Source organism: Juglans regia, chromosome 8, assembly GCF_001411555.2.
Source record: "Juglans regia cultivar Chandler chromosome 8, Walnut 2.0, whole genome shotgun sequence".
Taxonomy (NCBI): Eukaryota; Viridiplantae; Streptophyta; class Magnoliopsida; order Fagales; family Juglandaceae; genus Juglans; species Juglans regia.
Window position 1 is genome coordinate 1,067,619 of NC_049908.1, and position 22,975 is coordinate 1,090,593.

The 22,975-nt window shown below is 35.3% G+C and overlaps 1 protein-coding gene and 1 pseudogene across 1 annotated transcript; one reads left to right on the top strand and one right to left on the bottom strand.

Annotated features, from left to right (window-relative positions):
* Positions 1 to 206: 206 nt before the first annotated feature.
* On the bottom strand, positions 207 to 6,266 carry LOC109002803 (thiamine-repressible mitochondrial transport protein THI74-like). The gene is made up of 8 exons (XM_035693062.1): positions 5,719 to 6,266; positions 4,771 to 5,169; positions 3,295 to 3,512; positions 2,585 to 2,655; positions 2,389 to 2,490; positions 1,784 to 1,901; positions 1,563 to 1,698; positions 207 to 595 (listed from the first exon to the last, which is right to left on the bottom strand). The coding sequence occupies exons 1-8, from the start codon at positions 5,797 to 5,799 to the stop codon at positions 533 to 535; spliced, it is 1,188 nt and encodes a 395-aa protein (XP_035548955.1). The 5' UTR covers positions 5,800 to 6,266; the 3' UTR covers positions 207 to 532.
* Positions 6,267 to 15,685: 9,419 nt separating this feature from the next.
* On the top strand, positions 15,686 to 22,807 carry LOC109002798 (annotated as a pseudogene).
* Positions 22,808 to 22,975: the final 168 nt, after the last annotated feature.

Sequence of the window (22,975 nt, forward strand, 5' to 3'; positions counted from 1 at the left end):
AACCGGACCGGAACCGGCCGGTTTTCATAAAATAGGAACCAATTCCGGACCGGACCGGTTCAAAACCGGACCAACCGGTCCGGTTCGGTCCGGTCCGATCCGATCCGGTTTTCCGGTTTCCCGGTTTAAATTTACACCCCTAGTTATCATCAGTGTTTTCCTATTCTTGCCAAATTCTGCAGGTAAATATCAATCGACATTGCATTGATTAAAAACCATTCCCAAAATAGAAAGATGTTGCAAACGTTCATAAGAAACATTGATAAAAATAAATATTTTCATTTGACCAAAAAGAGAAGTTATTACACTATGGGGGCCAACACTCAAAACCCAACGAAAAGACAAAACCTTCATTTACACAATCAACTATAGTACAGTAACATTCACCACTTTCCACTTGCTGAGATGCCATTGATGCATATTACCGGAAAGGAACTTTGGTCACGAGAATTATGAATGTGGCATCCAAATCAAAACAATGGAGAAAGAATTAGGATTTCCCAGATTAAGCTAACAAGAATGTAACGAAATGCTATAATCCCAACTTCTTTGAGAACCAGTCTGAAAGGTTTGCTATTATAAAACCTGCAAATACCTGCAATGAACCACCAAAGAAACATAGAAATATCAGACTTTTACACACAGTCAGCCTCAGAAATTTGAATCGATGAAGTGTATTCTGAATACCACGGTGTAGTACAGACATCTAAACATGATTACCAAAATAAATTAGAGATTAAATAAGCTAATATTTTTCTCCAATGCAGAGTAGAACACCATTGCTGGGTAGCTCTCTAATAATACTCTCTCTCTCTCTCTCTCTCTCTCTCGCTAGTGTAGTACTTACTTAGTATAAAGAACGACTGATATTGATGGTGTCAGTATTTCATCCTCGTTAATTTATATACTTTTAGGTTTCCTGGAATGTTTAGGAGTAGCTTGCATTGAAAGGAGTGGTAGTTTTCAAGTAATTTATTTCTTAGGATTTCTATCTACCATAGGACTGGGATTTGTAACCTATAGAAAGGGAAGTGGTAAACTTATTTGATAATTAAATACTTTTAGTTCATATTGAGAGTTCTTTATAAAAGAAGAGTTTTTTTTTTTTCATTCGTTTATTGGTGTTCAAGATTTCGAGCGAGAGCCGAGTGGCTGAGAATTAGCTGCCTCTCCAACCGAAGTCAAAATATATTCGATCACAATCAGCAGCATTGAAAGTGACACCAATATTTATTATGGATAGACTTGGAACATATCTCTTCCAGCAACTCAAAAAATAAATATACATACATACATATATATATATATATAATAAGAATAAAAAAACATGGATGCAACATTAACTGTTTCTATTTTAGAAAAGAGAAGCAACCAGATCACATTCATGAACACCCTAGTCTTCTACTTTTTAACTCGTGCCCTACAAAAAACAACACTTTCCACCTAATTCACAAAAATGACAGATTCTAGACGCCTTCAAAAAATGGATTTAACAAGATACGACAAATGCTGATTTTACAACAAAAGCCAAAGAAAATGCATTTTTATATCAATATCATTACCTGAACTGAACCAAGAATGTAAATTGCTGAATAGTGACGACCATGGATTACCATGTCAGCCAACATAGCAAGAGGGATGGTGAGTGACATGCCCAAGGTGGCTACAAGTGGAGTCGTCCATACAACACATAGTGCCCTATGGAGACATGAAATATTTTAGCACAAAAAGGAGAAAACGTAAACTCCACATCACTGATTTAGAAGCAGTAGCTTTTACATACCAAAAATAGTCAGAGAGGACACTTCCTACAAAGCCATTGGCAAGAACAACTTCGTCCATCTTGGCAGAATGAGGAATTGTGAACTTGGGTTCAAGTCCCAATGCTGTCAATGGCCAAACTGAAAGGAAAAAAAACAAAAGGATATATATTCATTAAATAAACAGAATCCTACACTACTCTCCACATGAAAGACACCACAGGAGAGAGAGAGAGCACACCTTTCAAACACTAAGTTAGTCATACAAAGAAAAAAGGAAAAGGGTAAACAACTGAGATATAATGTTAAGTGTCCCTGGATTCAGATATATTCGAGAGTAGGGTGTCAAAGTAAATCTTTGATTTCTGTACGTTTAAACGAGTGGTTGGATTTGAAGAAGTGGACCATTATATGTCTCATAAATTATCATTATTGCCAAATTTTTAGCAGGAAGAGATCCCCAACAATTTAACTCTCCAAACTGAGACCAAGGACAGCAAACATTTAGTAAGGAAAAGAAAAGTCCACTGTCAGCATCCACTACAGAAAGGAGAGATGAGCAAATAAAGAACCTTATAAACACTCTTGACAGCTGATTAATAGAATTGTAGTTAATCAAGATTCTTACCAAGCCACCACATTGCTACAAGCGAAAATAATCCTATATAGCCGAACAACTTCTGCACATCAATCCTTTCTCCTTCTTCACCTGCAAACTTTTTTAGAAGCACTGTGGCATTGATCATAAAATAGCGTTACATACTTTTTTGTCAATATAAATTTGGAATGAATACTAAAACTGAGTAACAAACACAGTTCCTGACCTGTAAATAAACCATATGACATAGCCGAGAGAAGGCCAAAAAGATCCCCAACAAGAGAACGTTTCCCATTGCTGAAAACAAACATCAACTGTCAACACCCAAAACATGCATTACAAAGAGCAAACTGACTATATGCAACTAGAATACATACATACATGTACATATCTCTCTCTCTATATATATATATATATTGAAATGTGAAACAGCTAGCCGGCATAATTTGCATTCATATACTTAGTTGCTTGGGATATTTTCTCTCAAATTCATAAAGTGGAATGGAAAAATCTTCAGGGCACGGCAAAAAAGCTCCAACAAAAAACTTCAGCATAAACAAAGGAAACTATAGAAAAAAATAGATATTAAATAACAATTTTCATATTATGGTAAAAGGGCAGACAGCCTATCTTTCAATAAATAAGTAAAGTTGTATATTGGTACTCGAAATGGCTGAATCTTAGCCCCCCGCCGGCATGCCAACATGTAAGCAAAGAACAAGAAAGCTTTGCCACTAGAAAAACTAACAGCTTCCCTGAACTAACAGCAAGCCTTGCTAACTCTGCATTTACTTCGATAATATATTACTCCAGCATCATAATCGTTACATTATACACCACATCAACCACCATCAATAAATTTCATCTACCTCAGAAATAGGTCTTAAGTATAATGCAGGTCAAGATTGGACGTGATGCCATGGAGTAAGCACTTACGCAGAAGCATTCATTTGTGAATCATCTGTAGCCCAGGTTTTTCCAAGAGTCGTCATGGCAACACCAGCCATGCTTACAAAGACAGCAACTACTTTTGCAATGTTTAAAGAATCTTGGCCAAGAAACGCACCGATGAAAAGAGTAAAAAGTCCTGAAGTAGAGGATAATACTGTTGTACTTGCAACGCTTGTACGTGCCAGTGCAGCATTTGATAAATACTGTGAGCCAAAAGAACAGAAAAAAAAAACACAAGTAAGAAGTATTTGTGGGTTCTTCATACTAAATTGAAAGCCTTACTACCATCAAGAAATCAAATAACAAGATTTCCGTGAAAATACCACTGACCATGCATTAATCAAAATTTGCAATAGCAAAGTCATGGAAACAATGTCAACAGGTAACAAAAGAATGCACAATACGGATATAAAATCCATATAGATATACACCTTAGGACTTCTTTTCAAGAGAGCGGCACCATATAATTGAGTTAAAAAGCCCTTAGTTATAGCAGAGTATATGAACATTAGAACAAGTTCCTCTTCACCTGCATCCCTCACAGTCCAGTAGTAGGTAGGCTGGTAAGCTTAGACTTGGAAGCACTCACCTCCTCGTCAGACATGTCCTCACACAGGGTAAGGATACCTGATTTGGGTCAATGCCATGACTTCCAAGTTTTGCACTAAACAACCCCTCCCTAAATTTTTCACCTAGAGAACCTTTTTTTTTTCCCCTGATTGGCATTGGGTGTCCGAGAACAAAGTCCTGACTAATCCCAGAGGTGCACAAGCCCTCGACAAGGAGTTTCCCGCAAGTGCATCTCTGGTAATTCAAGGGAAAGTTCTCCCAGTCCAATGGCCCCTAAAAATTGTTTGCACCCAAGAGGATTCGAACCTAGACCTGGAGGGGGCTTACCACTACGACCAAGGCCTTTACCACTATAACCTGGAGGAAGCCAACCCCTAGGGGTTTTGAGAACCTTATAAGATGGCAAACATGATTAAACAATTAAAACACAGTTTTCAGTCGACCCAAGAACCTGTTTTGCACCTAACAGCCAATGCATGACAAAACATACCCCAAGACATCACAAAACTGCCAAAAGTAATAGACTAGTTCACATAAAGGGCATGCACCCTTTGCGGTTATGAAAAAAACCTCTCCCCCCAACTCACAAGCACAAGCACCAATTAACACATCCAACAAGTGGGGAGCAATCAATAATGCTTAGAACTATTTCTATAAAGAGAACAGTTACTGTAACAGTTGTGTTAGGGGGCACAAGTATTGCCTCGTATCATTCTACGAATCAAGATACACGCAGAGGAAGTATCATTTTCTGCTCTTCCAAGAAGATTCCAATTAAACATTTATCCAAAAAAGTAAATGGATCTAGGAAAACAATATTCATGACAAACTGTTCTATAAAACAAGACGGGAGATATAATTTTGATGAAACCAGCCAAGGGAATGCCTTACCTCAGTTACAAACCAGATCGGGGCAATGTAAAATCCGTAAGTAGCAATTTCTCTGGTTGTAAGCTCTCTATCTTGTTTCAGTATGTGTGCATCATCTTTGTGTTTAGCAATCAATGGCCTTCCTTCTGCGAGAGGTGAAAGGTCTGCTTCACTATCTTTTCTATTCAAGGTTCCAAGTTCCAATTCAAAGTTCTTCTGGCCTCCAATGTATTTTAGAGTAGAACTCAAACCAACAGAAAATTCATTCATGCTTTCCGCATTTTTTCCACTTTTAGAAGAGCGACGTTTTAGGATACCACACACCCAATCCTTTAAGAATGCTACTGGAAGGTAGACTACCAAAAGAGAAGCTCCAAGATATGTTACTGCAAATGGCTGCTTATAGTCTGTAAATATGCCCTGCAAATAAGATAGCAGTCAGCTGAAACCTGAAGCGAGAAATAGTTTAGGAGCTGGCATGATATTGTATTATGTCAACAAGTAAATAACTAAGCGCCATGTCAAACATGCTGAGAGATAAAATATCGCGACTTACTATTGCCCATAAATGATTATGCAAACACTTGAAGAAACAAGAAACACGACCTTATATAAGACCCTTGAAAAAAAAAACGAAAACGAATATAACGCTTGAGATGAATATATGCTGAAATACGCTGCAAAAGCGTCTCCAACCACGTAGGATCGCAATTCTATCTTTTACGTTCGGACAGTTCCATGGACAATAATCCAACCTATTACCGAGCAGATAGATTTGAGCGAATGGATCCAAATACATGGTATCTTCCATCATTTTCAAACCCAAACCAGAAACAAGAGCTTATAATCCATCAAACACCAACAAAAGTCACATAAATGCAGTATCATGAATGGAGATTTCACCCGAATTCGACTAAATATATAAAAAAAAAAACGAGAGAATTAGAGTGCATGTAGCTATAAGCTGACCTGGGTGACTTCTGCAGAGGAGACCCATATAACAACAACAGCAGCTATCAGGAACAACCCAGCCCTGTATTTCCAACTCATAGCGAATCAAACAAGACCCAGATACAGAGTCTACAGGAATTGCCAAAGATCTGCGTTGTAGTGGTCCGCTGAGATCTCTGTAGCGTCTTTTTCGTTTCACCGATCAACCGATCACCGACATGTAAAAATAAGATCTCGGGAGACAGAGAAGGAGAGAAGACAGTTGGGGCGGCTGATGTGTGAAACAACAAGAGCGTTGACGTTGTTGGGGGGTTAGAGGGGATTATTTGCAAAAAAGAAAAAGCCAAAGCACAGAGAACGGGGACGAAAAGAATGAGAGGGAAGTGTTAAAATTAAGTTTCTAACTTTCTGGTGGTTAATTAATTAATATAGTTCCTGCCTCTCTCTCTCTCTCTCTCTCTCTCTCAAATTATGCCCTTTAAGAAAGGATATTACGTATCTTTTCCTCAAATTTTCTCTCCCATTTTCCTCGGTTTTTCAGTCCCGACTCCCTACCCTCTCGGAGTAGAACACCTGAAATTCTATTTCTTTTCGTGTCTCCCTCTCTCACTCCCCCGTCCTTCGCCTATTGAACCAAAGACACAGGTTCACGTGAACATCTACTTTCGAGTTGTTATATGTTTATCATATCATATTAGCCAGAAACTTAAGCCGATGATACGAAAATCGATAGAGAATACTACATATTAGTTAAGAAATTTTAAAGACAATTTCAATTTTTTTTTATTTAATTTAGGATAGGGAGGTTTCGAACTCTAACCTCCATTTTAAAAATTAAAAATTATGTCAATCAGATTACAGATAAATAGACAATTTCATATTTAATACTAAATGAATACGTCTGTAACTTACAAAGATATAGATTATTGGATTAAGCAAGTCTTAATGTATTTATTCAACATTTAATAATTATCACCGACAATTGCTATAGATCTTATTTAATGTGTCTCACATATTTTAGATATTATGATTAGGATAGAAATTCTAAAAATCTTGAACCCTTATTAACCAATCATCCACAATTATTTGTAATTTTGTTTGGTAGTGAAAGGATTTTTTTCATGAAATTATGTTACCACACACCCAATTATTTACTGCGACCCTCTATCCCCGATATGTTTCCTCCTCGGATCAAAAGGAAATAGAAACTAGCACAAACAGCAATGCTTGTTTCATAAAGTTTCATTTCTTACAAGTTTTTAGGATTTTGCAAATGTTTTTTTTTTTTTTTCCAGCATTTGAGTACGCGGGGGCTTTCATTTCAAAAATAAATTATAAATCATGTTATATTTGAGAGTAAATTAATAATTAAGTTCCGGAATTTATGCGTAGGTAGAATATCCTGTTATTATTCTTTTGCTTGGATTTTAGTGACGATTTATGAAGGGCTGTTGAACTTGAGAGGAACCGACGCATGAGAAAATGACAGCTTTAGCACAAATCTGAGTTTTTATTTTTTTCCTTTCAAGACAAACCATCATTTTCCTTTCATTTTTTTTTTTTTTTTATGGAAACAGATTCGTTTCATTAATAGAACGAAGTTACAAATGGGACTTATACATAGAAAATATAGATTATAAGCCAAACTACGCATCAACTCTGGGGCTTCCCCACACACAAATTTCTTTGTGGCGGATATTGTCTTAACTTCTAGGAACTCTCTCTAAAAAGAGAAAGCACTCTGTAAAAATAAAATTTCACGACCCCCTCTGACCTCACAAGGAGGAAGAGTACGAGACATTGCTATGGATATTAAATCCAAAAGCCTATTTCTATTATAATACTAACTAAAATAACAACAAATAAACTACAAATAAAACCACATAACCAAACTACAACTCCACAAGCATTGGCGTGAATCTCGGGCGACACGCCTACCGCAAGCATTGGCAAATCGAATCTCGACGACACGAGCACCCAGCTTCACGCACAAATACACAGCCTCCATTGCGTAGGCAGCACCTACGCACGAGCACTGGTCGTACGACCACCAGCCGTAACATCATCCGCCTCTCTCGAACAGCTCTTGCTCCGGATTGCGTCCGATCCAAAGCTCAACACCACACTCGGGTAAAAAAAACAAACAAACTGAACGACAAAAAAGGAAACAAAAACTGGACAACAAAACGAGTGAACAGTGCACATATCGTCGGCAGTGGCGCGTGCATCTCACTGGTCACTCTGGGAGGAAAGTAGGCAGTTAATCTTGGAAGTCCCGGAGTCGAGGAGTCCAGAGAAGCCGAGCGTGGCGTCAGAAAAAAGGCTCCCCGGTGGCGCGTAATGGACACGCGCAGCCGCGATCCGAAAACTTACTCCCGCGCGTGCGGGCTACGCTCCACTCCGATGGACGCCGGATTCGGTGGTCTTGAAGATCGACGGCTGGGCATCGTCCCGGAGTGGTGCGTGTTGACAAGTGATGGACGGAAAGACCCAAAATGACAACCCTCCTTTATTTGGCCTGAAAAATACAAAAAAATTAACAGAAAAATAATACAGACAGAAAGAACGAGGAACGGAAGGAGAAGAGATGAGGGGGGAGGAGCCGAAGCTCCCACCCCCTTTCGCTATCTCTGAGTCTAGCGGTGTTTAGATTGAATGTTTTGAGAGAGCGGCTAGATTTTGAGAGAGCGGCTGAGCATTATCCTTTTAACACTGAAGAAGATGACCATCATTTTCCTTTCATTAAAAAAGTAGTACTTGCTTCAATTTCTGTATAAAACCCGCAATCTTGTATTTCTTGAAAAATATCGGTATTTGACTAACATCCTTCTCAAATATTGCAGTAGTACATGGCTCATTTAGAAAATTGCTTAAAATATTTATTTTGTTTATTTATTTTTATATAATTTATTTATAACAGATAATCTATTTTATTTAATAACTAGATGGGAGTAGGGAGGGTGGGGCCTCCTAGGGTGGGTTTCTGTTAGGTCAGATCTTAAAGCACTCTTATTGGGTTAGCTAAAGTTAAAGCCTTTGAATATAAAAAAAATTTGACTTTTAACTATTTCATTCAAATAAATTTTCATATTGAAATAACTATTTTTTCATCATAAAATAATAAAATAATATAAGATGAATTTGATTTTAATTATTCACATCAAATCTCCACATTAGATTATACATTTATTTATTATATAGTAATGAAATAATTAATAATTTCAAAATTATTTAATTTTTTTAATTTTATCATATTTTACTATTCTACCTATTATATATTAATTAATAATCATATTCTTATTAAATTAATATATCACTAACTCAAATTAATATATCAATTTCAAAAATATTTTAATTTTTTTAATTATGAAATTATTTTATCTTATCATATTTTATTATTCATAATATTATATATTAATTAGTAATCATATTCTAATTAAATTTTAGATTAAAAATAGAAACTAAAAATACATTGATGGAGACATTGAGAGAGAGAAACAAATAATATAAAATGAATTTGATGAATAAACAATGTCTTTCAAATTTGGAAATAACTTTAGAAGTTACTGTAACTATATTCCAAATATATAGAATATAGCTATTCCAATATGATATATTTTATGGTTCAATAACTAAATTCTCATTGAATTTAACTTTTACCTAATCCAATAAGAGTACTCTTAGAGAGAAAAGGGAGAGAGAGATCTCTCGGCTAGGATTTATTCCTGATGTCGATGGCAGCTTTTCATTAAATAAATAGTACTTGCTTCGATTTCTATATAAAACCCTCAATCTTGTATTTCTTTAGAAGAGAAATGATACTTGCAGTCGCGAGTGTGTAAGTGTCGTGCAGTTATTTTAAAAAAATAGAATAAATACGATATCTACATGAAAATAAATTAATTTTTTAATAGTTGACTCCACTATTTTTTAAAACGACTGCACGGTATTTGCGCATTCCACAATTGTATATAGCATTACTTAACTTTTTTGTATGAATAATCTATTTATGATTAAAATATTTTTCTTTTTAAAAAAATCCACATTTTATCTAATAACCTCACTCTGTTTTAGGCTCAAAATCACACTACTTGCAGTACCACCTTCAACCCCATCCAATATATTTCAGTATCTACAAAAAGAATATCCATCACCACTGATTTCTGGGGCACAACTCGTGTTCTTGTTTTTTTCTTAAGCAAGTATTAGTGGGGCACTCATTTCGTCCCTTGTTGGCTGGTTTCTCTTTCAAATATTATGAGTATTATTGTAATGACCACTGCTGTGGACGTATAATGAGTAGGGTCTATCATTTATTGTGTTGAAAATGAGTTATAGTATTGATAAGTCTAGTACGTAATAGATTACTTAGAAATTTATTATTCATAAAAAAATCAAAATACCATCACTTTTTATGTGGGCTGATACGATAGACTTCTACATCAATGACATGTTTAACGTGACAAGAACGATGGTTGCAAATAGATTTTAAAAAAAAATCGTATTTTATAAATGAGTACCGCTACGGGTGGGTTCTGAATTTGGGATTCAAAATTTGTCTCGAATAGTATAATATTTTTTTATCTTTTTTTTTATTATGTATTTTTGTAATCATTATAAATATTTTTAAAAAAAATAAAAAAATTATAATATTATTAAAAAAATATTTTTTTAACCATTCGATAAAAAAAAAATTCCATTCGGAATAAATTTTGGAATTATTCGAAATCCAAAACATTTCTCTTTGGAAATTGATGCGGAACGCCGGAAACACACTCGGAAGTTGGACACACTCCGCACAATATAGGTAATTTATTGTTTGTAAAATAATTTATCATGCCTCCTCCTAGTTGAAAAAAATATCATGAGTAATGGTGGTACTAACTAAACCCAAAATTAAAAAAAACACTAAATGGAAGAAGAAGAAGAAGAAAGAAGACGACAAAAAGGGTCATCCTTAATCTACTTTCAAGGAGAAGAGCCACCAAGTTCATAGTTCAGTTGGTACCAAGTTTATAGTCTAGCTGGTACCAGTTGTTGATATTTCATGATTTAAAATCAGGAGTTTAAGTTTGGAACTTAAATCACTATCAATTCATCTCAACTCATCATTACAATTTTTTTAAATCTCAACACAAAATATAATAAATAATTCAACTTTTTTAAATTTTAAAATAATAATAATATTAAAAAATAATATTCTAACAATATTTTATCATCTCAACTCAATTTAACTCAACTCACTTTAACATCCAAACACAACCTAAATTTGAAGTTAAGTTAAAACTATTTACAGTAGTAAAAAGCCTGACCTTTAAATCATGTAGATAGACTTTAGACCAGCCAGATATTTTGAGAGTACTGTAATAACGGACTCGCCTTTTAAACAGTAATTATGATTCAAACCGATCATTTCACCGAGAGGAGCTCGTCACGTAAAGAGAAGGTAGCTATGCTGTTGGCTAGTTCCCCTTTGTTGAAAATATAATATATATATATATATATATATATATTCAAGGAGAAGAACCCCATAATACCTCTGCCTCAATGGTGGCGGACTCTACAACAGAAATAGAGGTTTCTCTGACTCTCCTCAGAATCTCCAATTTAACTTCTCTTTTCTCTATGCTACTCAATCCTTCCCCCACTTCCACTTGCACTGCAAACCTTGTAACACAGCTATCAAATGGATGATTCTCCATGTTTTTACTCCCTTTGTCGTCTAATTTCGTGTCTGACTCTGTTTCAACACAACTTCCTCCGTTCTCTTTCTCAAGCACACCACTCCCACTGTTCAATCTTTGCAACTCCATGAGCTTCCTGACCAAATCTTCTCCAAGCATTGCTTGGATAACTTCTTCCCTCCCAAAATAAGCAAGTTCGAGAACGCAGTCTAAGGCTGCAGCTCGAATAGACAAATCTTCCGAGCTCAAGAGGTTAATAATTCTTGGGATTTCACCGTTAGACTCCATTTCATCTGCCAATGGAGTTCTGATAAATGTGATCAGTGAGCAAAGTACTTTGGCCGAACGACATGAACCCATCGAAATCAAGGCCCCAACAGTAGGACCCATGAGCACCAATCCCACAAAAACATTCCTGTTGAATCTAACTAAAGCATCTACGACCAGAGCCGCATGGTCTCGAGCCCGCTTGGAACACGTTGAGTTACAAAGTAAAGATTCAAGAATCGAAAATACCTTCGCTCTCAAAATCAAATCTTGAAAATCTCTATCGAAACCTTGGCACACCCGATTTTTGAACTCAATCAAGACCCTAACTTTCTTGTCCTCGTCCGCCGATTCCTTCAACGTTCTTGCAAGGATTTGAACGATTTCACGGCCTAGAAATGCTTGAATTTCAGCCTCAGTCGTGAAAGCAACCTGGGAGATCTTGTAGTTTGTGATTTGCCGGTGAAGGATGGATTTGAGGCCATAGCCCTGAGATTTTTCGAGCTTTTCGAGTAAGGTCTTGAGGTTGCAGAGCAACAGAGAGATGTTGAGAAGTTTAGGGTCTGAGGGAAGAACAGTAGCAACCTCGGCTTCGATCCTAGAAACGATTTCAACTGTAATTTTCGAATCGTTGTTGTTGGTTAGGAAAATGGAGTTGCTTTGTAGATCTTTGGAGGCCTTCTTCAGCGTCTCTAAGAGTGTTAGAATATGTTGATTTTCCTTTTCCTGATCAACTTCAAAATCCATGACTTGTTAGATTCGAAGCTCGGTGATTTTGAGAGAGAGAGAGAGAGAGAGAGAGGGAAGGAGAAGAGGGGGGGGTGGGGGAGCGTGAGGCCACTGCCAGGGGCTGAGGGGAGAACAGGGAAACCCAATTTACCTAACAATAGATCCAAAAAGGAGGACCAACTAACCAACCGTTCAACGTAGTTATGCCTACGCTTAGCAGCTGTCGTCGCGTTCAGACAGCCCTTCCCCCGCGAAGAGAAAGCACCCTCCTTTAAAGCCTTTTGTCTAGTTTGGTAGTACGATGTATTGCACGGACATCGGACATTGGACCTTGGACATTGTATATGTCTTGGAGTACGATTATCCTGAGAAACAAAATGTAGTTTTTATAATAGTAAATTTATTATATAAAATTAAATTAGTTTGTAATAATTTATTATATAAAATTAAATTAGTTTGTCTATACTCAATTCAATTAACTCAATATTGCCTTAAAATATATTAAAATAAAAAAATAAACATTAAAAAACTCCTCTCTACACCAAGCTAATATTGGATGAGAAGAAAATCCGAAGGTGAGAATCCCTTCACGAATCATGATAACTTAGCATGGGAAGTGTTCATCAGGATCGGTTGTTTCATCGACATGGTATGGAACCCAATTATGGAGGCGGTTATTGGCTCAGGTCGATAATCGGGGGTGGGTATGAGTACATGAGACGGGTATCGGGTATAAAATCCAGTACCCGTAATTCCATCTTATTTTTTAACTTGGGTACAACCTAGTTAGTTGGATTTAAAAATTAAGCAGAAAAAAATAGTGAATTTTTTGCAAAATTTAGTAGGGGCGTCGAATCGTGTTAATATATTGAGTTCGTGTCGTATCAAAACATATATATTATACTATATAGGTTAATCTGAACACGACTCGTTAAGTTTATTACGTCAAAATTTTAAACTCTAATACGATCCATTAACATAACGGATTATTTTGTGTCAATCCGTTTTGACCTGTTAGTGAATACTACGAAATAGGTTAACACGACACGACCCAATCCGTTTCAACTTGTTTATGTAAATGAGTTAAAGAGAGCCGAAATTTACCCGTTTAACCTGATTAAGTTTAGCATAATTTTATAAAAATCACAATATCTATAAAAATATAAAACTAACTACAAGTCTAAAATTACAATCGAAAAAATAAAAATATCGAAATTAAAATCTCAAAAATTTTACTTTTAAGTATAAGGGTATAATTGTAACTTTAACTTTTTCAGCAGGTCATAATGAGTTATAAACGGGTCAAAATGGGTCGACCTGTTATCAAATCGTTAAGCAATTGTGCCTTAACGGATCAACATGTTTTGACCCGAACCCGTTAAGACTAAACTCAAATCCATTATTATCGTGTCGTGTTTGTGTTGGGTTAACAGGTCGTATCACATATTGTCATACCTAAATTTTGGTTAGCTCGGGTACTTGGATTTGGGGTTTCAAAATCTCGGATTTTTTCAAGTATCGACTTGGGCGGATACCCAATTCGCATTAGATGCTCGGTATAGCCGAGGAATGAATAGTGATAAATTTTATGAAAAATCTATTCATCATCTATTTTCTCATAATTATTTAAGCATTTCATGTTGTGATATTAGATTATAGGTTTATAAGTAAAATATAATAAATAATCTCTAATCAACTAATATCACATCACGAAATGATGAGAGGATGATAAGAATTGAGATAATGAGTAGTATTACTTAAATTTTACGTCTCCTAAACACGCTATAAGCATGTTGGACAAATTAGTCACCCACGGCATTGCTTATGATTCTAGTTGTTTAAGTGTATTTAAGGTGAATGCAAGTGAGGAAAAAGCGTGGCCGGTTGTGGCTGTTATAACTTATATGTCTAGGGGTTTTATGAATGTATACTCATTGAATATCACTCCATTTTCATGGTATTCCATTCTTTTTTTATACACAGTTCACCGGTCTATGACTATGGCGTAAAGAAAATTCAACCTTTTCCAGTATATTTCTTATAGTTAGATGAAAACTAATATTTCATTTAAATAGTGAGTTAAGATAAGATGAAAATTAAAAATTAAATAAAATATTATTTTTTAATATTATTATTTTGAGATTTGAAAAAGTTTAATTATTTATTATATTAAGTAATGCTATACATCACACTCTCATCATATTTTGATCATACTAAATGGTATATGCAACATTCATCACCATTAGATGATAAAAAAACATGCAATAAATGATCATTTAATGGTGATAAATATACTATATCATACTTAGTGGGATGGTAGTATAGTGTATGAGCATTGCTATTTATAAGCCTCACACACTAGACACCATAATTTCTTTTATTTTTTTAATTTTTTTAATTAAATTTTTGGTTGTATTCTTCTTAAAATAATTGAATTATTCTACTCATCATCTATATATCACACATTTTGATAGGAGAAAAAAATTAAAAAAAAATAACAAAAAAGGTGGTGTGTGGTGTATGAAACTTATGAATATAATTTTTCATGGTGTATAGAATTTTCCTTTGCTTTATGGTCATATATTCTTTTTAAAAATAATAAATAAATATAAAATTTACATTAAAAGTTTATTTTATTTTTTTATAATAGGCTCTACTATTTTTTTAAAAAAGATGTGTCACTTTTGTTTAATCCGACTATATATAATATTACTAAAAAGAAATCTTATTTGAATAATAAAAATATTTCATCTCATTTTATTTTATTATTATAAATTTATCAAATTTTTATATAAAATATAATAAATAATTTAATTTTTTCAAACTTAAAAATAATAATAATATTTTATTAAATTTTTAATTTTTATCTAAAATTATTTTATCTTAATTTACTGTCCAAACTGAATCTCAGGAATTTTCCTTCAATCAAAAGAATGAGCTGATAGAACAACATCCACATCAAATTAAGAAAATTGAATTTGGAAATGAGTTAAGATGATTTGTGAATAATAAAATAGATTTTTTTAATAATTTTAAATATTTTTAAAAAATAAAAAAAATCATAATATTATTAAATAATACTTTTTTAATCACGAAGTAAAATTAAAAATTAAAAAAATATTTTATATTTTACTTCGTGATTAAGAAAATATTTTTTAATAATTTTTTTTGACTTCTTGATTAAAAAAATATTTTTAATAATGTTCTAAATTTATTTTAATTTTTAAAAATATTAAAAAATATTAAAAAAATTTATATAAAAACAACTTAAAAAAAAACACACACAAATACATGCTACAGTTCGCGGGAGCCCCGAGCGGAAGCTGTAGCACCATCCGGCCTCAATATGCCGAGTCTGACAATTTCCGTTGGACAGTCGCAGAATCCTCTTTGAAGGAAGTTTCGTTCGAGAGTCTGCGGCCAATCCTCGCTCCCTGCAAGGCTGCAACAAAGCAGTGACACTACAACGAACCTTTGGCTGCTATTTTACGCTTACCCAGTCGTCGCTCCCTGCAATCTTACGCTCCCAAATCTCATTAACACTTTAATTAACCGTCAACGTACCGACTAAGCGTTTTCCTACTCTTAGTTTACATCGGTTCAGGTATTCTCTTTCTATTCTGTTTTGTTATTTTCTTCCTCGTTCTCATTATCTAATTGTAATATTTCTAGCTAATTGGCAATTGTTGTTCTACTCGATCTTGTTTTGTTTTCTCGGGTTTGTCTGGTTTTTTGTTTTTATGGGATATGGTTGTTAAAAACTGGGTTTAGTGGGGACTGAAGCAGTGGAAGGAAATCGGACGCCCGAGAACTGGAGATTTTCCCCCCCTATCAGATGGGTGGGGATTGTCCAGTTCAGGCTGTGATTTCTGGTTTTTTTTTTTTACACTCGTTGGATTTGACCAAATTGGCTGTTGTACAGGCTGACTGAAGAATAGCAATGCTGTTGACTTTTGGCGTGCGCTTGTTACTGTACCGCCTTCTATTTATAATATGTATCATCTTAAGATCTGTGGGACAAGGGAATGCAGGAATCACAAGCACTTTTATTCGTTCTGAATGGCCATCGGTTGATATCCCTCTTGATAATGAAATATTTTCAATCCCAAAAGTTCATAACGCCCCACAACAAGTAAGCCCTTTATCTTTGTTCATACCCGGCCAGGAAAAATTGTTTATGATTTCCGTACGAAATTAATAATTTTCATATATGTAGATAGTATTGGACGTCTAGATTCCCAAGTATATACTTGAAGACGCACTATAGTCTTTGCCGTCTGGTTATGTTAAGGGATTGTTACTTCTAGTTGGGTAGTTGATGCAGGTGTACTGTTAATGGGTTTTGGCTATCATGCTGTGTGCTAGACTTTGTCCAATGGCACTGTTCTGAATGATTCTGTCTCATACAATTGGTAGTCTTAGTATATATGCATCAAGTCTCCCAATCTAATCGTAAGGTTAGATTTCTGGTGTAGCTCCCTAATTCACTCGAGGCCTCTAGTGTTCCATGAAAATGCAAAGTACTCAAATCTGTTCTATAAGACATCAGCATTGTTTGAGACAATAGATCGTGACAACTGAATTGATTTACCGCCACCTAGCACTCTTACTGAGCCTTGTGACATTGCAATTATTCCTCTTGAAACAGGCATGCATTTGTGCTATTGTGGTAATGTTGGCTTACCTGCCAGCTATATTTACACCATCATTGTTGTTTTTTCCTTTGGCTGTAGGTGCATATCACTCAAGGTGATTAGGATGGAAAGGCTATAATAATTTCATGGGTTACAACTGATGAACCAGGGAATAGCAAAGTACAATATGGCACATCAAAGCAGAAATATGATTTTACTGCTGATGGCACAGTGGCAAACTATACCTTTTCAACCTTTAAGTCCGGCTACATTCATCACTGCCTTGTTGATGGCCTTGAGGTAAATATAAACTGAAATGTAATATTACCTGTATCATAACTAGTCAAACTAATCAAAGTATACTGAGTATACTTACAGAATGTCATGTTCTTGTGATTAATCTTTTGGACGATGTCTACAATTATGAATTAAGTACTTAAAAAGGCACCTGGTTATCCTTAATAGAGCTAATATATTTTATTCTTCTTTATACACATCTGCACTTGTGTATAGCAAAGGTAACTGATGATTGATGCCTGTGCAATTTGGCCTATGCAGACAAACACAATTGTAGGGAAAAGTATGATAAATTTCGGTATTTAAATCCATTTCGTTGTTAAAACTTTTTGTTAATATCTAAAAGATTGTAACTACCAATGGTGTTGGCTTCGTGGTAAGAGGCTTATTCCCATATGGGATGGTGGATAGAAGGTTATGGGTTTGAGTATCTATGGCAAGACGCTAAGGACATGAGGTTCATGCTTATTATTCCTATCCACTGGCTTAGTACCACTATGCCCTTGGTGGGGCTAAGGTGAGACCATGGTTACAGTTTGTTTGAAGAAGCAAAACTTGTGGTTATCCTGCCTTGACCCTAATTCGCAGGTTCTCTGTGAGTTTGTGTAGGTCCCTCCTAAATAACTCCCTAGTGGACTAAGGTGCTACTATGGTCTCCTCCTTCTTGCCTAAAAAAAGGCTGTAAAAATATTGCTTAAAGGGAAATATTCCTATTGTACTCATGCATGTGATGAAGGTCATTCTATTTTTTTTTTTCCATTACATTTTATAATTTTTCATTTTTACATGCATGGACATCCGCAACGACACAAATACATACTTTAATGTTAAGGGGTCTTCATTAACCTTACCAAAATTCTTTGTGTCTAACAGCATCTTATTTTTTATTTCTTGTCTTCTTTAACCTATGGGTTGATGCATTTGCTTTAATGTCTTCAGCCGTTTCTTGATCTTGTATAGGTTTTATATAAGTTAGTCAACCTTTCCATGTCTGGTGAAAGAAGTAAATGATTTTTGTTGCATATATTAAGTGTACTTTTTGGTAAGTTTCCGATTGTCAGCTGGTTAAAGACCTTTGCTTCAAAAAGTTATGGTTATTTATTTGCAAGAGGAAAAATGTTTAGTATTTTTTATCTGTTTATTTGATGCCTGTGAAGTATTACTATTATGCTAAAGCTTACCAATCTCTTGTCTTTTAGTATAACACGAAGTACTACTACAAGCTTGGAGTTGGCGATTCTTCTCGTGAATTTTGGTTTCAAACACCTCCAAATATTGATCCAGATGCTTCCTATACTTTTGGAATTATTGGTAAGATATTCGTTTTATATAACCTCTTTGAAAGAAAATATGAATGTTGATTCACAGTTTGCACTGCCTTAGAAAGGAAAAGTAGAAACAAACTATATATCATTCATATAGGATTATATGGAAAATATAACAAATATGGCAGTTTGAAGAACAAGTTGTTTATAGGATGTGTTTTGAGAGTTTTCTCATTTTCTATTGGTTTTGTACATTCTAGGTGATTTGGGTCAAACGTATAATTCTCTTTCCACTCTTGAGCATTACATGCAGAGTGGGGGACAGACTGTCTTATATGTTGGTGATCTCTCTTATGCTGATAGATATGAATACAACAATATTGGTATTCGATGGGATGCATGGGGCCGTTTTATTGAGCGAAGTACTGCATATCAGCCATGGATTTGGTCAGCTGGGAATCATGAAATAGAGTACATGCCAAATGTGGTACTATTACCAATTGCACTTTGCAAACTTTCGATTTAAGCTTAATGTTTACTTTTGTTCCTATCTATAAGTAAGCATAAGCATGTTGCTATAAATTACTCCATATTTGTATGTATTTCTGTATCTAAAAATACCTACATACGTATGCACTTATGTGGATGTTTTGTTATTTAATTCTACATATATGAATTAGTAAAGTGTCATATAAAGCGTTATAGAGAGCTTTATTGACGTTGCAGTTTTTATTTTTCTTTTGGATGTTTGATTTGAGAAATAGTGGCTACTACTTTATAGAGGCAACTATGCCGACTAGAGTTACAGTTTGGCTATTCCCTGCCCACCCCCCCTCCTGGCCTCCGCCCGGATGTGGGAGGCGGCACAGGTATCTTTCTGCTATAAAAGAAAATGAGGGTGGAAGTACTTACCAGAAAGAGAAGCACTTGCTGAAGGGATACTTGATTTCTTTTGATTATCAGTTTTGCACTAGATAAATGATGTTATTCGTTTCTGTTTTCATGATTTGTTACATCTGATCACATATTTTTCAGGGAGAAGTTCTACCTTTCAAGTCATATCTACATCGATTTGCTACACCCAATATAGCATCAAATAGCACCAGTCCTCTCTGGTATGCTGTTCGAAGGGCGTCTGCACATATTATTGTCCTATCCAGCTATTCTCCATTTGGTAATTTGGCTTATCCTTGTCTCTTGTCACGTTGATGCATTCTGACAAACACTTTGTTAAGAGTCATTTTATCATCAGATATGGTTATAGTTATGTGGTTATAATGGCAATAACATCTGGTTACGAGTTTCTAATGCCCTTAAAGTCTAACAACAGCTTCTTCTTTTTCAGCGAATAGTTATCCATGTCTTCTTGATGGGTGAAGTATGATGGTTATAGACTATAGTTTCCATGGTGCTTTTATTAATCCAAAACTTGGAATTATTTCTATGCATGCTTTTCTCTTAACTTTGAATGATTGGGCCGACAGAAAGGTTTCACTTCTCATAGGGAAATGAATTGTATGCATTTAAAAAAATACATCTATTACTGTTGAATTTGCTATTTACTTCTAACTTATAAAATCTTCTTGACATATTATTTCCAGTGAAATATACACTTCAATGGAGGTGGCTGCAAAAAGAACTAAAAAGAGTGGATAGGAGGAAGACACCTTGGCTTATTATTCTCCTGCATGTACCCATCTACAGTAGTAACTCAGCCCACTATATGGAAGGTGAAAGTATGCGAGCTGTCTTTGAGAGATGGTTTGTCTGTTATAGAGTTGATTTCGTATTTGCTGGGCACGTTCATGCCTATGAAAGATCGGTAAAAAATTCTTTTATGTCCTTTTCTAGAGCCCTATGAAGTCTCTTTTGCATATGCATGCCTTCTGGTCACACGGCAACAAGCATCAACATAGTTCTCCGTTCTTCCTCAGGGCAGAAAGGATTTCTTTTTTTCTTCTTTTTTTTTTGTGGGGGGGAGGGTGATGGGATTTGCACAAAGGACTCTGTGCAGAAACACACATCTAGGAACTACAGTCGTTGCCACATGTTCTTGGTTCTTCAGCTGGTCTGGGAAGAACCAGGAACTGTGCTTGATCATGTGCTTTTCATTCAGCCTTTTTACCCAAAATATTCTGCATAATTCTTTCAGTCTTGTTCCTCAATCTACTTCTCATGAAAATCATAGCACATGACATCAATATTCTTAGATGATTTTCCCTTGCACAACACCTGGATATCAATATGCATCAGGCAGATGGTGAAGTTGGCTCACATAGCTGCAACCCAAATTCCCTATCAAAATTCTTTGACCAGTTGACTACTTTGTCCACAAATGCAATTGCTTCTACCACATTTCATTTGTCAATTCCTTGACTGGTTTTTCTAGAGCCATATTATAATAATTCGCACGGTAGGACTTACAAGTAATTTTGCTACAACATTTCGATACAAGGTTCCTATGGCACTTACACTTTATGTCCTTTTTTTTTTTGCGGCCAAGAATAATGTTTACGTGTCTCTATTTACTCCTGCTATGCACCTTAAAGTCAACTACATCTTCGTCTCAATAAGAGATGTTTTCCTGTTTTCCTATGTAGTATCGCATCTCGAATATACATTACAATGTGTCAAGCGGTGACCGTTATCCTGTACCTGATGAATCAGCTCCAGTGTACATAACTGTTGGAGATGGAGGAAATCAGGAAGGTCTTGCTGGAAGGTAAAGCAAGATTTACAATTTGTAAATTGCTCATATTATTCTGCATTTACAATTCCCTTCTTTGGAAACTTTTCCTGATAAATGGGATTTATTTGTAGGTTTTGGGACCCACAACCAGATCTGCATTCCGTGAAGCCAGTTATGGTCATTCTACATTGGAGATCAGGAACAGAACCCTCGCGTTTTACCATTGGAATCGAAATGATGATGGGAAAAAAACAGAGACAGATTCAGTAACATTTTACAATCAGTACTGGTAAGAATCAACTGTGTCCAACTTTTTCATGAATTGCTTCTGAATGTGGATATTTAGTTTTGACCTGAAGGGTTATAAGTAATATCTGTATATGGTATATATATAAATGTTCAAGAAAGATCCACTTAAGACCTTTTTATTCTTTGTTTGTAGTACATGTAAAGTCAACACAGTTGATTGAGTTCCTCCTGGATTGGGCTGTCACTAATAGAAAAGATCGAGTCGGTGAACCAAATTTTATCATGGTCAATAAAAGAAACGCTCTCCAGATGCCAACAAAAGTTGCAGTCATAATAAATTATCTGCATATTTATTGGTTATGTTATGGCTCAGATGAAGTGCTGGTGCTAAAAAATCTTCTAATGGTTAACTCAATGATCTTTACTTAATCCTGTAATGTTAGAATGACAGCGGATGAAGTTAAATCCTTGTATCCGTATTGAGCTTCTGTTGAGTTGTTAGAAAATGGCTAATCAATGTCACTACCAGTTGTCTACCAAACCAAATCCTGATTCGAGAATGCCCTAGCAAAACTATTTCGTAGATGGCCATTTGCTTGCTCTCATGGGCAATGATGAGTCCCAATCAAGCATTCAGATGCATGTTACTATTAGTAAAACTAGGTATGTAGTCATTAGTTGTCAAGTATGTTGTCACGATCTATTATCATGCAGGACAAGCAATCTGCGGAGGAGGAGATTAAAGAAAAGTCATTGTAAGCTGTAGGAGAAATCAGCTGCTGAAACAATTGGATTAAGATCTGTTGTTCCTTGAATCTATTCAATTACATTTACGGATCTGTTGGTGCATGCAGTCTAGGACTACTCTTTCCACTGCAAAGATTTGCCACGACTGATGCCGGGTGACGGGCTGTATTATCAATACTACCTTATTTTCTTGGATGAGTAAGATATAGACAGTTTAAATATTGGGGGAATTGATTGGAAATCAAAATATTCCAGGAAATGTGATTACGAATCTATTTGATCAGATCATCAGACTTCAGAAAAAGACACATGGCATTGCTTTCAACTCAGAGAACAACACCTTTATCTTCCAGAGGAATATATAAAGAAGACGGCCCCATCTTCTAAAGAAATTATTTACTTGAGGCATCTCCATTCTCCCTCCACCCCAGGGAGAAGAACCATATGAGTATTTTGATCGTGGGATCCATTTCAAGCATCGTGGCTCATAAATCTTATTTTTGTTAATAAAGTTTTGTAGTTTTTTACGAGACAATTTAACAATCATAAAAGGATAATAATAATATAAATAAAAAAAAAAAAAGCAAGAGCGTGTCGTTAATTGATGGAAAGCAAATAAAAGTAGGACACATTCGTGTGTGATTGATTATTCGATGCCCCTGTACTTAGCTAAGATCCGTTAATCTTCTAGAATTCATATCTCAAAGGAAAAGG

Coding starts and splice junctions, on each gene's coding strand:
- LOC109002803 (XM_035693062.1), bottom strand. CDS start 5,799: ATGAGTTGGAAATACAGGGCTGGGTTGTTCCTGATAGCTGCTGTTGTT. Junction 1,902..2,388: donor TGTAGCAATGTGGTGGCTTG/GTAAGAATCTTG, acceptor TTTTCCTTTCAG/TTTGGCCATTGACAGCATTG. Junction 596..1,562: donor ACATTCTTGGTTCAGTTCAG/GTAATGATATTG, acceptor GGTTCATTGCAG/GTATTTGCAGGTTTTATAAT.